The sequence below is a fragment of the Papaver somniferum genome, chromosome 8, assembly GCF_003573695.1.
Source record: "Papaver somniferum cultivar HN1 chromosome 8, ASM357369v1, whole genome shotgun sequence".
NCBI lineage: Eukaryota > Viridiplantae > Streptophyta > Magnoliopsida > Ranunculales > Papaveraceae > Papaver > Papaver somniferum.
The window spans coordinates 12,389,848-12,404,865 of NC_039365.1; the positions used below are offsets into that span (position 1 = coordinate 12,389,848).

A 15,018-nucleotide genomic window follows, 5' to 3' on the forward strand; every position below is an offset into this window, starting at 1 on the left:
CAAAAAATGATCGGTGACAGTTCTTGGTAGCATATGTAATCAGACCAGACTACATTGTCGTGGGAACAAAGTAGGTTGGCTAGAATTATATGGGAATCCATGGAAGTAAAAGGATTGGCTGGATGCATAAGCGGCAAACTGTCCATGGTCACGAAATTTGGCGGGATGGATCAAAAGGTCGCCATGACTATGAAGATTAGCTGGCTGCGATCATGATCGTTGACATGGGGAGTGAGGTGACACGACCCTTTGCAGGAAGGAGTGGTGTTGAAGCGGCTTCGGCTCTTGGAGAGGACGTTAAAACTTAAGGAGCCAAATGCTGTTTCGGATCCTGGAGTAGCTTATGGAGATATCGCTGAAGCGGAGCGGCTGCTGGAGCGAACGTTGAAGCGGAGCGGCTGCTGAAGCGAACGTTGAAGCGGAGCGGCTGCTGAAGCGAACGTTGAAGCGGAGCCGCTGCTGAAGAACGTTGAGCAGAGCCACTTCTGGAGAGAAAGTCGAAACGACGCCTTGAAACTCTCAGAGCCTTGACAGTTACAATGTTGAAGCGGGAGAATGCGTCACTCAGAGTTTTGTCAAACTATACATCCCTCAAGTGAACAGTGGTTAGGAGTCCCCAGTTCCATCTATCAATCGTGCTTTCCAAGAGAGGTTGGGGTTTGGGAACGGCTTCCCTGGCTGGAAACAGCTGCTTTCCTAATGCAGTGCGGTTGAGGGATGCAAATATGTCTTGACTCTACGCGTTGGAGAAATATAGAATCTCACATAAGTGTTTCATCATAGACTGCACGATTTTGTGGGCGAGGTCCCCATAAATCATGCATCTCCTGATGATTGACACAATTTTGTGTCTGAATTGTCCTCAGTGTCTGTATTGTTAGTGCTTGATTTTATACTTATTATAGTTTTTTATGTTGGTTTAGGTGTTTTTGGAGAAGTACACTTGTGTGGAAAAAGTTGCTCGAAAAGTGCTTTTCGGACACCCGGAGAAAAATTACTAAAGGCACCCTCATTTGGATAAGGGGCACCTCAGTTGGGCACCTGCTATTTGCAACCTCGGTTTGGTTGGGGGTCACCTTTGAATTTGGAAATTGGCGGGAAAACTTGGTGTTTTAATGGCAGAATTAGGGTTCGAGTTTTGGTGCTCTTCCGAGGAGACTCAATGGCTATAACTGATGGCAAGCATCTGTTAGAGCATAACAGGGATAGTAGGAGTGACTTTGTCGATTGAATTTGGCTAGAACTCGAGTGTGAAGGAAACAGAAGTGTGAACTTTTCACGGGTATTTCAGGCAAGATTTTGCTGGATCTTTGGCCGGATTCAATGAGTTATTTGGATTGGATATACCCTGTTTCGACTAAACAGGGTTGGTAATCACTCCAGATTCGATAAAACATGGTTTAATTATTGTGTCAAGCAAAACAAGGGAAGAATATTTACTCGAGGATATCACGGGATTTCTGGTTATGTTTGGGAAGAGTTCTTGTGGCCTGAGCGTGTTTGATACATGCTGGGATGTGTGGAAGAGTATTTGGATGGAGGTTGACTACAACAGACGCATGAAGAAGACAAGAATGGAAAGAAAATATTCCCGAGAATATTTTCTTCACTGCCAAGTAAAAGAAGATTACTGTGAGTTATTACACATGATTTTCTTCACCCGTTGGGTATAAATAGCCTCTTGGAGTATCATAGAGGGTGGAACGGAGAGTTTGGGATATTATAGATCATCACAGAGTCGAGAGAATCAAGTTGCAGAAATCACCATTTCTGCTGCTGTGAAGAACATGAAGAACAAAACACCCACAGAGACAGTCGTTTATCAAAAGTGACAACGACAGAGGGGTGAGGGTCGTATGCTACAACATCAGTGACAGTTTACATATATCGTTCTCTGTAACAGTTCGGTTTGTAACACTTATAACTGTTACAAACCCGATTTTAATCTTTTTTCTCCCATTTCATTATTTGTAAACACCTTTTGAGCAATGAATTATTTTTTTGAGTGTGTTTGCATCATGAGAAGCTAAACCCATCACTAGGATGATGGAGGAAGCTGTTTTTCACCCATCTGGTAATTAAATTAATTCTTTTATAACTATGTGCATAGAATTTAATTTTTGTATAATTTCAATTAATTATTTGTTATTTTGTCTGATGACGCATGCTTAGTTTTGATTACTTTTGATGCGTCATGCTCACAACTTACAACTAATATTTTATGAAATCTACTTTGGCAAAGAATAAGTTAATATTTCTTTTATTTTGAGCTATAATTTCCTAGGATTAATTTCTGAAACACTTGAATATGAAAAACAGTGAAATCCTGAGTCCCAGTAAATTCTTCATCATGTGACATATTTTGTATGTATTTTCTTATTTTTAATATTTTTCATATTTAAGCTTAGAATCAATCTCAACAAAGTCCGAGTGAACGACAACCTTATTTACCACTATTCAAAATTCGATCACCTGACGGGAAGAGGGTCTCTGCGAATTCAGGAGGGATGCTGATTTTTTTTGCCTCAATTTTGGAAAAGTCGTTCCTGATCTTTACGTGTGATGAAATTGGATTGCTGATTCCCTTCTACTGGGCGTGTAAGAGTAACGCGAGCCCCTTCATCTATAAACGCACGTCCTGCTGAAGTGCCTGCGCCGGGTGTTAAAAGTATTCCTTGTCATCTCCCTCTTGGGTTGACGTGACTCTTATGGTGGAAGCTCCGTCAGTGTCTTAAAGAAATAAATATCTCTTTCCGAGTTATAAACACGTTTGTCTGAGCCTTACGAAAATCTTTTGTCTTTCCATCAAATCAATAGTGGTAAAAGGAGGTCGGCTTCTTCCGACTCTTTCAGTATCTTGCTCTGATGGTGGAGTAGCAGCGTCTCTGGTGACGGTTGGAGTTATCATACTTGAAGAAACGTTGGGGTGACAGGAGCGTCTCTGGTTCTGGTGATCGTAGGTATATCGTGCAGAGATGGCGCGGTTTTGATCACGGAGTGTTAGAGCCATGGCGTTTTTCGAAGGGTGAGGATGGCGCTGCTTTGGCTGGTTGTGGAGCGAAGAAGATGGCGCTGGAAGGATGCAAGATGGTAGCGCTGGAAAGGATGCAAGCTGCTGGCGCTGGAAGGATGCAAGCTGCTGGCGCTGGAAAGATGCAAGTTGTTAGTGCTGGAAGGATGCAAGTTGTTAGCGCTGGGAGGATGCAAGCTGCTGGCGCTGGAAGGATGCAAGTTGTTGTCGCTGGAAGGAGGCAAGTTGTTAGCGCTGGATCGGCTTGGAATGGGCGATGGCTTGGATTTGGTATGGCACGGACTGTTGGCTGGGCATGGTGCGGACTGTTGGCTTGGCACGACACTGGCTTTACGGGGCGCGGACTATTGGGCACCGTGAGGATTGTTCTTTCGGGCCCAGTTGTCTCATTCCATACGTAGATCAAACAGGAAATCCTTTCCTTATTCAAATTCCAAAAGTATTATGCCTATAAAAGGGGTTGTCTCTCCTCTCTTCTTTTTTTGACAGGCAAACAAAGCGCCTGGTTTATGGTTTTATTTGAATTGATAGATAACTGTTATCTACGAGGGTTTTGGATTATTCTTTTGGAATGAATTGTTTTAGAATAATGTTGTCTTGATTACGATTGCAAGTGACGCAAACATCCCAGGAAAACCATGGAACCGTGAGTGTTCCGTGTCGGTAGAGAGCATGGGATGAATCGTAACATGGATATCGGTTTTATCATTCCCGTGAAATCTTGAAGTAGTAAACTATGTATTTTGTCTAGGCAAGACTTACTCGGTTTTTTCGGGTCTCTTGACGAAAAATGAATCTTCCGGGTGTAAGTCCGAGTTTTGTTGGAAGCACCACCGCGGTTGCGGAAAGTCTTCAATCGTCCCTGAGCCACCTGATAACTGAGTCATCGATCCCTGGGCGGATCGTCTTCTCCTACCACCTTGGAAGTCCCCAGTCACCTCTTGTCGTGTTATGACTGGTAACTGAGTCGTCGATCCCTGGGCGGATCGTTTGCTTCTACCATCTTGGAATTCCACAGTCACCTCTTGTCGTGTTATGACTGATAACTGGGTCTCCTAGTAACTGAGTCGTCGATCCCTGAGCAGATCGTTTGCTTCTACCACCATGAAAGTCCCCAATCACCTCTTATCGTGTTATGACTGATAACTGAGTCGCCAATCCCTGAGCGGATCGTTTGATTCTACCACTATGATGTCTGGGTTGAAGTATGAGATTGGGAGTTGGAAATCGATATTGTAACCGAGAGATTAATATCCCACTGTGGTCGCCAATTGTTTGAGGATGAAAACAGTTTCTGCTGGTTTCGGTAATTTTGTGTGTTGTGGGTGAGAACAAATCTTAACCCTAAAAAAGGTACTGCAAGGGAGTAATTTAGATTCGAGAGATCAATCTGTACAAATCCGGCCTAAACCAAGAAATGGCCGTTCCAGACTTGCTTCGGTCACAAAGTGAAGGAGAAAGGTTGGTTTTGGGGAGGGAAGCGAAGAGAGTGTTGAGACCAGAGTAGTTGATTCTGGAAGAGTAATTGTTTTACTTGTATAAGAAAGTGAAAGCTAACAGATGGGAAAGCTAACAAGTGATTTCTGAGTGTTGTATGCTCCTGACCAAAACTTGTTGTTCGGTGGTAATAGGTAAGACCTATTTATACAAGTCGAAGTGAAACGTACTCTGATCTCGTAAGAAATGGTAACGGATGAGTAAATGAGAGGAGGTGGTAACCGGTAACGCCTGGAATTGATGTTCCATAATGAAGGAAAGATTTTCACCATTACTCCCAGTATTTACTAACCGCCTCATTCTTATGACACTGTCTTGTAAAAGGCGTAGTGTACGCCGCACGCTGTAAACCGCCAAACCAATACCCTAATGAGCATCCCCCAGTTTGTGACATGTGTTGATATCTCGAGTGTTTTCGTGGGAAACATGTAGCAGGTTGCTGCTGTTTGGCAAGTTGAGCTTGAGAGATTTGTCGGCTCGGTGGTGACTCTCGACGGTCGAGATTTGCATCTTGAGAGGAAGGGTAGCCGTTGATTATTGCAACCTTTCGTTTGGTAGCCAGTGGCATGAAAGCATGGACGGAATGGCTTTGACATGGTTAGGCGTGGCCGAGCTTGGATTTTGGCATAGTTTAGGCGCGGCCAAAATTAGGGCTTGGCATTGGGCCAAAGGTTGCCACGCGTTAGCTAGTGACCTTGGACGGCTAAGATCTGCATCTTAAATGGAAGGGTGGACGTTGATTGTCGCAACCCTTCGTTTTGGCAGCCAACGACGTGGAGGAAAGGATGGCATTGTTTTGGCACAGCGGTGCGGCTGGCATGGTTGGCATGCCCTGGCGCGGAGATGTGGCTGGAACGGCATGTCATTGGAACATGTGGAGCGCTTGCATGGTTGGTATGCTTTGGGCGCGGAGATGTGGCGTGGCATGCCATTGGCACATGCGGAATGGTTGGCGTGCCTTGGCGCGGAAAGGTTGCACGGCATGCCATTGGCACATGTGGTGCGGCTGGCATGGTTTAGGCGTGGCCAAGATAGGATTTTGACATAGTTTAGGCGCGGCCAAAAACTAGGGTTTTGGCATAGTTTGGGCGCGGCCAAATTTGGGCCAAAGGCTACCACGCGTTACCTGACGACCTTGGACGGCTAACATTTGCATTTCAGATGGAAGGGTGGTTGTGGATTGTTGTAACCTTTCATTTTGGCAGTCGTGAAGGAAAGGCCGGTATGGCATGGTTTAGGAGTGTCCAAGATATGATTTTGGCATAGTTTAGGCACGGCCAAAAACTAGGGTTTTGGCATAGTTTGGACGCGGCCAAAATTTGGGCCAAGGCTACCACGCGTTACCTGGCGACCTTGGACGGCTAAGATTTGCATCTCAGATGGAAGGGTTTCCGTTGATTGTTGCGACTCTTCGTTTTTGCAGCCGTGAAGGAAAGGCCGGTATGGCATGGTTTAGGCGTGGCCAAGCTAGGATTTTGGCATAGTTTAGGCACGGACAAAAACTAGGGTTTTGGCATAGTTTAGGCGCGGCCAAAATTTGGGCCAAAGGATACCACGCGTTACCTGACGACCTTGGACGGCTAAGATTAGCATCTCAGATGGAAGGGTGGTCGTTGATTGTTGCAACCCTTCGTTTTGGTAGACGTGAAGGAAATGCCGGCATGGCTTAGGCACGCCTTGGCGTGGAGACGTGGCTGGAAGGGTTGGCATGCCTTGGCGCGGAGTCGTGGCCGGCATGCCTTGGAGCGGAGACGTGGCTGGAATGGTTTTCCATTGGCACGGTGGCGCAGCTGGATGGTAGGCATGCCTTGGCGCGGAGATGTGGCTGGCATGGTTTGCCATTGGCACGGTGGCGCGGCTGGAATGGTTGGCATGCCTTGGCGCGGAGACGTGGCTGGCATGGCTTTCCATTGACACGGTGGTGCGGCTGGCATGGTTAGCATGCCTTAGCGGGGAGATGTGGCTGGCATGGTTTGCCAGTGGGGAGGATGGCATGGTTGGCATGCCTTGGCGCGGAGACGTGGCTGGCATGGTTTGCCATTGGCACGGTGGTGCGGCTGGCATGGTTGGCATGCCTTGGCGCGGAGACGTGGATGGCATGGTTGGCATGCCTTGGCGCGGAGACGTGGCTGGCATGCTTTGCCATTGGCACGGCGGTGCGGCCGGCATGGTTGGCATGCCTTGGCGCGGAGACGTGGCTGGAATGGTTTTCCATTGGCACGGTGGTGCGGCTGGCATGGTTGGCATGCCTTGGAGCGGAGACGTGGCTAGCATGGTTTTCTATTGACACGGTGGTGCGGCTGTCATGGTTGGCATGCCTTGGCGCGGAGAGGTGGCTGGCATGGTTTGCCATTGGCACGGAGGTGCGTCTGGCATGGTTGGCATGCCTTGGAGAGGAGACGTGGCTAGCATGGTTTGCTGTTGGCACGGTGGTTCGACTGGCATGGTCGGCATGCCTTGGCGCAGAGATGTGGTTGGCATGGTTTGCCATTGGCACGATGATGCGGCTGGCATGGTCAGCATGCCTTGGCGCGGAGATGTGGATGGCATGGTTTTCCATTGGCACGGTGGTGCAGCTTGCATGGTCGGCATGCCTCGGCGCGGAGACGTGGATGACATGGTTGGCATGCCTTGGCGCGGAGACGTGGATGGCATGGTTTGTCATTGGCATGGTGGCGTGAGAATTAGGGTTTGGTATGTAAGAAGATGATGTCGGTCAATACTAAGGGTTCTGTCGTGGAACATGACACATGCATATAAAAAAAAATGTACCATGGTAATTCTTACATAGGCATGTTGATTGATTCAATAAATGCTCTAGTGGTCGTAGTGACGTCATGTCAGATGTAAGGTTTTACGATTTTAGTCCTAAGCTAAAAACCACCATCAACAACAGTACACATACCAGGTACACGTACTTACCCTGTCGAATATTTTCAGATGCATCAGAATTATTTCAATGAGATAATCAGCATTTGAATAACCCTCTATAAACACTATCTATACATGTTGATCACATTTGTGACTCAAGATTACAGTCTTAAAGTGTTATATGAAAATGATTAATCTTATCGTTCAATTGGTTAATTTCAGCTAATCTTTTACAAACAAGTCATTATACACGGTTCTGTTACGGTTCATCTAACGGTGATTATTGATTGCTTGATTCCAAAGCTACTTTAGCTTAAATCTGAAGCAACCTTGATCTTGAAAGTCTTTATAAGGAGAACCTCAAACAACTAGGATATTTGAATCCTTGACACTATTCTTGTGTGTCATATTTGTAAATTAGAGTTGTCCTCTCCTTTAAACCTTTTAGGTTTAGCGACTAAAAATACTTCACCTAGGGATTTGTGAATCCATGTCCAACTATATTTATCTTGATAGTTCGTGTATCCTAATCTTGTTTTGATTATCGAGCGTTGCTCTAACAAACAAGATGGACAGAAATCGCAAAATTTCTTCGTCTCAGATTTTGTGATTCCACACGTATACTTGTGAGATGAATAATAATCTAGGCTTCTCTACGTGAGTCATAAGACAAAAATCACATATAGGCTTATCCGTGGGAGGCAGATTGGTTTAACGTCTTCAATTGAGTTGAAGAAACTCTAATGCTGTAAAGAACGTCATCTAAGGGAATCAATTGCGCGAAGACCTGCTGCGATTGAAGACGCATAAGAAGCACGACTGTGATTGAATTTTTGTGACGGTTTAATTCGATCTCAATTTCATTCCAGTCTGAAACTCTAATAATATGCTAGAATTTGTAGCGGCTTAATACAGTTTGGTGCTCAAATCTGGTCGAGGTCCCGGGGATTTTCTGCATTTGCGGTTTCCTCGTTAACAAAATTTCTAGTGTCTGTGTTATTTCTTTTCGTATTATATTGTTCATCTTTATAATTGAAATATCACAAGTTGTTCGTAAAATCAATTCAAGTAGATAAGTCCATCGCAATTGTTGGATACGACTTGATTGATTCTTGGATATTGATCCTTAGAATCGTCCAAATACTCTCACGGTATAATCAGGTTAACGGACTAGTCTCCATTTATATTCTGGTTGTGATAGAAAGAGATATAAGATCTCCATATATTCTGATTGATGGTGTATTTTGGTACCCCGCGTTTTCACTTTCTTCACCCCAAAGAATTCTTTCAAGATTCAAAACACTAGAATTCCAATCTTTGGATCGGATAGGTTAATTGGGCATCATACAAAGGATGGTTTTTTACAGTTAAATCCTGCTACAAAGTTATCTCTAAAACTGCTAGTACCAACAACCATATTCTAGGTAATCATACTACGTACAAAACTATATGGAGCTTGCATATTATCCCTAAGATACAAATATTTTTGTGGAAATGCTATGATAACATATTACCATCTAAGGTTACAATAGGAAAATATAATTCCAACCATATTCTCACTTCCAGCATGTGTGATAATAATGAATTTGAAACCGTTGACCATACCATTTTAAAGTGTGATTTCTCCACATCTATGTGGAATATTGTGCCAGGGGGAAATCATGTTATGCAGCTTTTTAATTCTACAATCTCTATTAAGGATTGGGTGAAAGACCTACTGGCTAGTAACCTCTCTACTGACCTAAAATGTGTTATAAGTATCACAGTCTGGTGCATTTGGAGAAACATACATGCATGTTTTTCAAAACATGAGACTGAACAAGGAAACTACTGTTAGGAAGTCCATTAACCTTGTCAGTGAGATGCAGCAAAATGCCATTGCACCTCTTAATCACTCCATAAGCAGTGATATCTCTAAAGATCTTAGGCAACCAGTCACTGATTCTTTGCCCTCTGACTGTGTGTTAATTTTCTGTGATCCACTTATGATATAAACTCTAATAGTGCTGGCATTGGAATTGTGACAACTGATTTGATAGGGCACTTCAGAGGATGTAAAGTTCAACAAGTCATGACAAGGGATGCGGAGGAAACAGAAAGTCTGGCAGTATGGAAGGAAATCAGTGGGCCAAGTTGAAAAGTCTAGAGAGGGTATGCATTTCAAGTGATGCAAGGTATTTTCTTTACAATTTTTTTTGTTTTTTGTTCTTATAGGTCATTTTTTAATTTGGTTTTCAAAGCTATATTCTAATTTTTGTGTTTAAATAAGTCATAAAATTCTTTCTGAAGGCTTATTCAAACACCTATTAATAGAATTAGCCATGCTTCGGGGGAGAAAAAAAAAGCCAGGTAACAACGTTGATATACATGCTAAACGAGCCGCGATTCGAGCCACTTAAAAGAACTAGGTACCGGTTATTTCAAGTATACATGTGAATTTAGCACAAATGTTACCGGTAATGTATTCCAGAGGAGTGTAAATTTGTGCACCCCTCTAAAACCAAGGTGCACATTCTCGCTTCTATAACTTTAATGTACCTTAATTTTATTGAGACTCCTCCGAACATGAGTTGTTTTTTTAACATGCTTAATCATAACATAACAACATACAGGACTCATGAGTCATGAAAGGTTGATTAACTTGCCTTCGTCTTCTTCGTCTTTTCGAATAATAGAGAAAAAAAAAGGTTTTAATGGAGGTTTAATTTCAGGATAAGAAAATTAAAAAGCAAAATCAGTAATATGAAAACCACCCGCAACTTGTAGACCAATGAGACGAGCTGGAACGTGCACCCTGGTTTATTGGGGTGCACAAATTTGGATTCTACTCCAGAGTACTTTACATGTCACCTTTAGCAAAATTAGATTTAACGATAGGTGTTATCCTTGCGTAAACAAGGTAGAAACTGGAAAACATTTCGATCAATGGATCCTAAGATTCAAAATTTCGATCAGTGGATTTCCGAATTAAACCCAAAAGTATCAGAAGTATAAAATTTGGAAAAGACATTTTTGTTGATAAAAATAAAATAAAATAAAATAAAATAATTGAAAATAGTAACATTTAATTAGCTGTCCGTAGGTGGAGAGAAACAAATGGGAACTAAAAAAGAGTGATGGTACGAGAGAGAAGCGGCTTCCAAGTTGTGACCCTAATTAGTAAGTTCGCGAATGATTCGCGAATCATTCACGAATTTTTTCGTATCACGAATTTTACCGTCTTATTCGTGTACGTTTGCAACTCCGAACCCAATTCGCGTATTATGTGGCATTCCCGGATTATTCGCGAATCGTTCACGAATTTTATGTATCCCGAATGATATGTCCGCTTAATTCGTCATAAATTCTTTAGCTTTTACTTTTCAAAGACTCCATCTTTTGGGCTTTACTGCCTTCCGAACATACACGACCGAATATTAGACGTGTTGTAATTTTTATGAAACAAAAACGACTGAAGAGATTTGAAGGTGAAGGTGAGAGAGATCTCAAACTCACTAACCAAGCATCTAAACCACCATACGACGTCCTTTTGGATAACTAATGTTGTATATATTATTAATATCATCATATTGAGTTTATTTTTTCATTAAATAACTCAGACATATGCATAAAAATTGGTCTATGACCTTATAAATACAAATTATTTGTTATATATAGATACCGAATTTTCAGAGCCGAACTCACATTTATAAATCGAATTATACACGTACGTATGCCGTTCCGAATTAATGACGAATCGCGTCCCGTTGACCGAATTTTGGACCGAATCTGGATTTTACAAAACCGTATAATATTCGTACGTTTGCCGTTCCGTACGTTTGCCGAATCACGAATTGCTAACTAGAGTTGTGACTTTGTGTGAGTTGTTGACTAGTTTGGATTAGCTGTTGGATTTTAAGAAGCATATTCTCAGTGAAGATCCCATATTACTAGAAATTATTAGCACTAGCTGGTTAAGTATGTGTGGTTATAGAGTTTCCCCATGCACATTCTTCCACATTATAAACACCCCTTGCAAAACGTCCAACTTCTCCTCACTCCCATCTTCTTCCTTCCTTAAATCCCAAGATAAACATCTCTCACACAGAAGAAAAACAAGAGAGAAGGTGATATCCTGTAAAGTTGTAATCTCCAAGTTTTGAAGATTATCTCTCAAGGTAATTTCAAATCCCTTTCTCTGTATTTCTTCTTCTTCTTCTTCTCATTTTGGGTACTGTTTTTCACATTTTTCATTTGTTTGTCAAGATTTTTTTGTTTTTAATCTCATTCTCCCAAAATGTATGATTCATAAAAATTCATAACCAGGTCCTGAATTATTAGTTTTCTTCTAGTTTCTGATTTTGATTCATGCATGAGTTCAAGACTTCAAAGTGTTTGTGTTTCCCTAGTTCATAGTACTATCTCTCAAGTCTCAAGGTAGATAAGTATGGTTATGTGTAATAACTATCGTCTTAATTTTTTCATTAAAAAATATTAAAGACAAGAAAAACAAAAAATGGCTTTAAACTATATTATTATTTTCAATCAACGACGATTATATTACGTTAACTTGATTGTTAAATTTGTATAAACTACTGTATTTTTTTCTCAACAACCGACGTATTAACGTCACAATAAAGAAAAGAATCTTGAAATTTTTTTCACAGGGTCTGCATGTTACGACAGGAGTGACGTTTAATATTAAGTATTAAAATCCGAATTTGTATTTGTTGATCACAATTTTGATCTTTTACAAAAATTCACATGGAGTTTTAAGTTGATGGGGTTCTTTGAGGTCAAAATTCGAGAATATACGGGGTTTCTTTTTTCATTGGTGAAAAGCAGGATTTTCATCACTTTCTCGTACTTTTTCTCTTTTGGAAAGAAAGAAAATCTTCTAGTTTGTTCTGCTTTTTCTCCTACACTCGTGGAAACTCTTTTTAGTTTCATAGAAAGTGTATCAAAAATGATTTTATGTGACTCAGATTTGTCGCCCAGTTCTTGTTCCAGAATTAGATGGAGTAATAGACAAAAACCTAAACCCTTCAGGCTTTGTTCCGGTCTAAGAATTAAGACTAGTAATCTTGAGAACCCTTTGACATAATTTTGGAAGTTTGCACGTGATGAAACAGTCGCCTGAATCGGTTGTGTAAACCGAGTCATTAGAATCGGTTGCGCTATCTGACTCGTCCGATTTCAGTTGTCTTGTATACTCGGTCGAGTTAATTTTGTTTCCTGCAAGATACTTGTTGTCACATTTTCTTGATGCTAATTTCTGTGAAAAATTGTCTCATAAAATTTTTGTTCAAAATTGGCAGGAAATCCATATTGGAAGAGAACCTTTAAGTTTGAAACAGAGAAGGGGAAATCCGGTCACATTAGCAATGGCTAAAAGTCAATTAGAAGTGCTGAGTGCACTTGATTTGGCCAAAACACAATTGTACCATTTCACAGCAATTGTGATTGCTGGAATGGGTTTCTTCACAGATGCATATGATCTTTTCTGCATCTCTCTCGTCACCAAATTGCTCGGTCGGATTTACTACACAGTTGGTGACAAGCCTGGTTCTTTACCACCAAATGTTGCTGCAGCTGTTAATGGTGTGGCTCTTGTTGGTACTCTAGTAGGTCAGCTATTTTTCGGTTGGCTTGGTGACAAGATGGGTCGTAAAAGAGTTTACGGTATGACTCTAATGATCATGGTCATCTTCTCAATCTGTTCTGGTTTGTCATTTGGTCACGACCCGAAATTTGTCATTGCCACTCTTTGTTTCTGTCGATTCTGGCTTGGTTTTGGAATTGGTGGTGACTACCCACTTTCGGCAACAATTATGTCTGAGTATGCTAACAAGAAAACCCGTGGAGCTTTCATTGCTGCTGTTTTCGCTATGCAAGGTTTCGGAATTCTAGCAGGTGGAATGGTGGCAATTATAATATCTTCTTCTTTTAAAGCCAGGTTCAGTTCACCAGATTTTGTAACAGTTGGAGCTGCTTCAACGGTGCCACAAGCTGATTATGTGTGGAGAATTATATTGATGTTTGGTGCAATTCCTGCTGCCATGACATATTATTGGCGTATGAAAATGCCTGAAACTGCACGTTACACCGCCCTTGTAGCCAAGAATGCAAAACAAGCTGCTGCTGATATGTCTAGAGTTTTACAAGTTGAAATCCATGAAGAGCAGGAGAAGGTTGAGAAAATAACAATGGAGGAAAAGAATTCATTTGGATTGTTTTCTAAAAAGTTCCTTCACCGACACGGGCTTCATTTACTTGGAACTACTAGTACTTGGTTTTTACTTGACATAGCCTTTTACAGTCAGAATTTGTTTCAGAAGGACATCTTCAGTGCAGTGGGATGGATTCCACCAGCAGCAACTATGAATGCAATTGAAGAAGTTTACAGAATTGCTCGAGCTCAGACATTAATCGCTCTTTGCAGTACCGTTCCTGGTTATTGGTTCACTGTTGCATTCATCGACCGAGTTGGAAGATTCAAAATTCAGCTGATGGGTTTCTTGTTCATGACAATCTTCATGTTTGGATTAGCTTTCCCTTACCATCACTGGACATTGAAGGAGAACAGAATTGGGTTCATCATCATGTACGCACTAACATTTTTCTTCGCAAACTTTGGACCAAACAGCACAACTTTCGTCGTGCCAGCTGAGATCTTTCCGGCTAGATTGCGTTCCACATGTCACGGTATATCTGCAGCTGCAGGGAAAGCTGGTGCTATAGTGGGTGCATTCGGGTTCTTGTATGCCGCACAAAGCCAAGACAAAACCAAGACTGACCACGGGTACCCTCCTGGTATTGGTGTTAAGAATTCATTGATCATGCTTGGTTGTATCAATCTTGCTGGTGCATTGATGACATTTTTAGTGCCAGAATCTAACGGAAAATCGTTGGAAGAAATGTCAGGCGAAAATGAAGAAGATGATGCAGTGCCATCCTCAGACAGCAGGACAGTTCCTGTGTAGTGATGTTTATCTTATCTTGAGAGAGTTTTCACTTTTCAGTTTGTATGGAGTGTGTTTTTAGTAAGTAGTGTCACTCAGTATATGTTGCATAAATATGTTTCCTTTTTTTGAAGCAGATTTGAAATAACATTTCACCCTTCAATTCAGCTTTTCCTGGCTAGTATTAGTTTGCATACTCTGACAATAAGTGTCCCAACTTTTTGCCTCCCCAAGTATTTTTTGGCTTGCAGTATCCAAAGTTCACAACCCGGGAATCCCACATTGGGGAAAGTATTTTTGGCTTGCAGCGCCTCTGAAGTTATCAAAAGTTCACAACCTATGCGTACAGGAAAATCCAGATTATGTAAAATCCACACTCAGTTGGGACTTGGAATTTGGGATACTTTGAACTAACACAAACAAACTTTTCATGTTTTTTGGGTCCCTTGACTCCCATGTAGTCTACTCTTGTGGGGTAAAATGTAGCAGTCTGTCATATGATGAGGGGCAGGCCAAGCTTTTAATGCAGTCTGTGGAATTGACTTCTACATTGTGCTGGTCAATTCTTTCTGTGACTTCTCACAGTCTGGTCATGTTCAATATCAAAAGTTTAAGTATCTGGACATTTCAGTTGATGCAAGAGGTTATGCAGTTGGGAAACAACTGTAGTACCCGCTT

General features: G+C 41.9%; 1 protein-coding gene across 1 annotated transcript; it reads left to right on the plus strand.

Moving 5' to 3' along the window:
• The first annotated feature begins 11,350 nt into the window (after positions 1-11,350).
• LOC113304343 (inorganic phosphate transporter 1-4-like) lies at positions 11,351-14,521 on the plus strand. The gene is made up of 2 exons (XM_026553427.1): positions 11,351-11,556; positions 12,697-14,521. Exon 2 carries the CDS (start codon positions 12,763-12,765, stop codon positions 14,359-14,361), a length of 1,599 nt encoding a protein of 532 aa, XP_026409212.1. The 5' UTR covers positions 11,351-11,556; positions 12,697-12,762; the 3' UTR covers positions 14,362-14,521.
• The last annotated feature ends 497 nt before the right edge of the window (positions 14,522-15,018 follow it).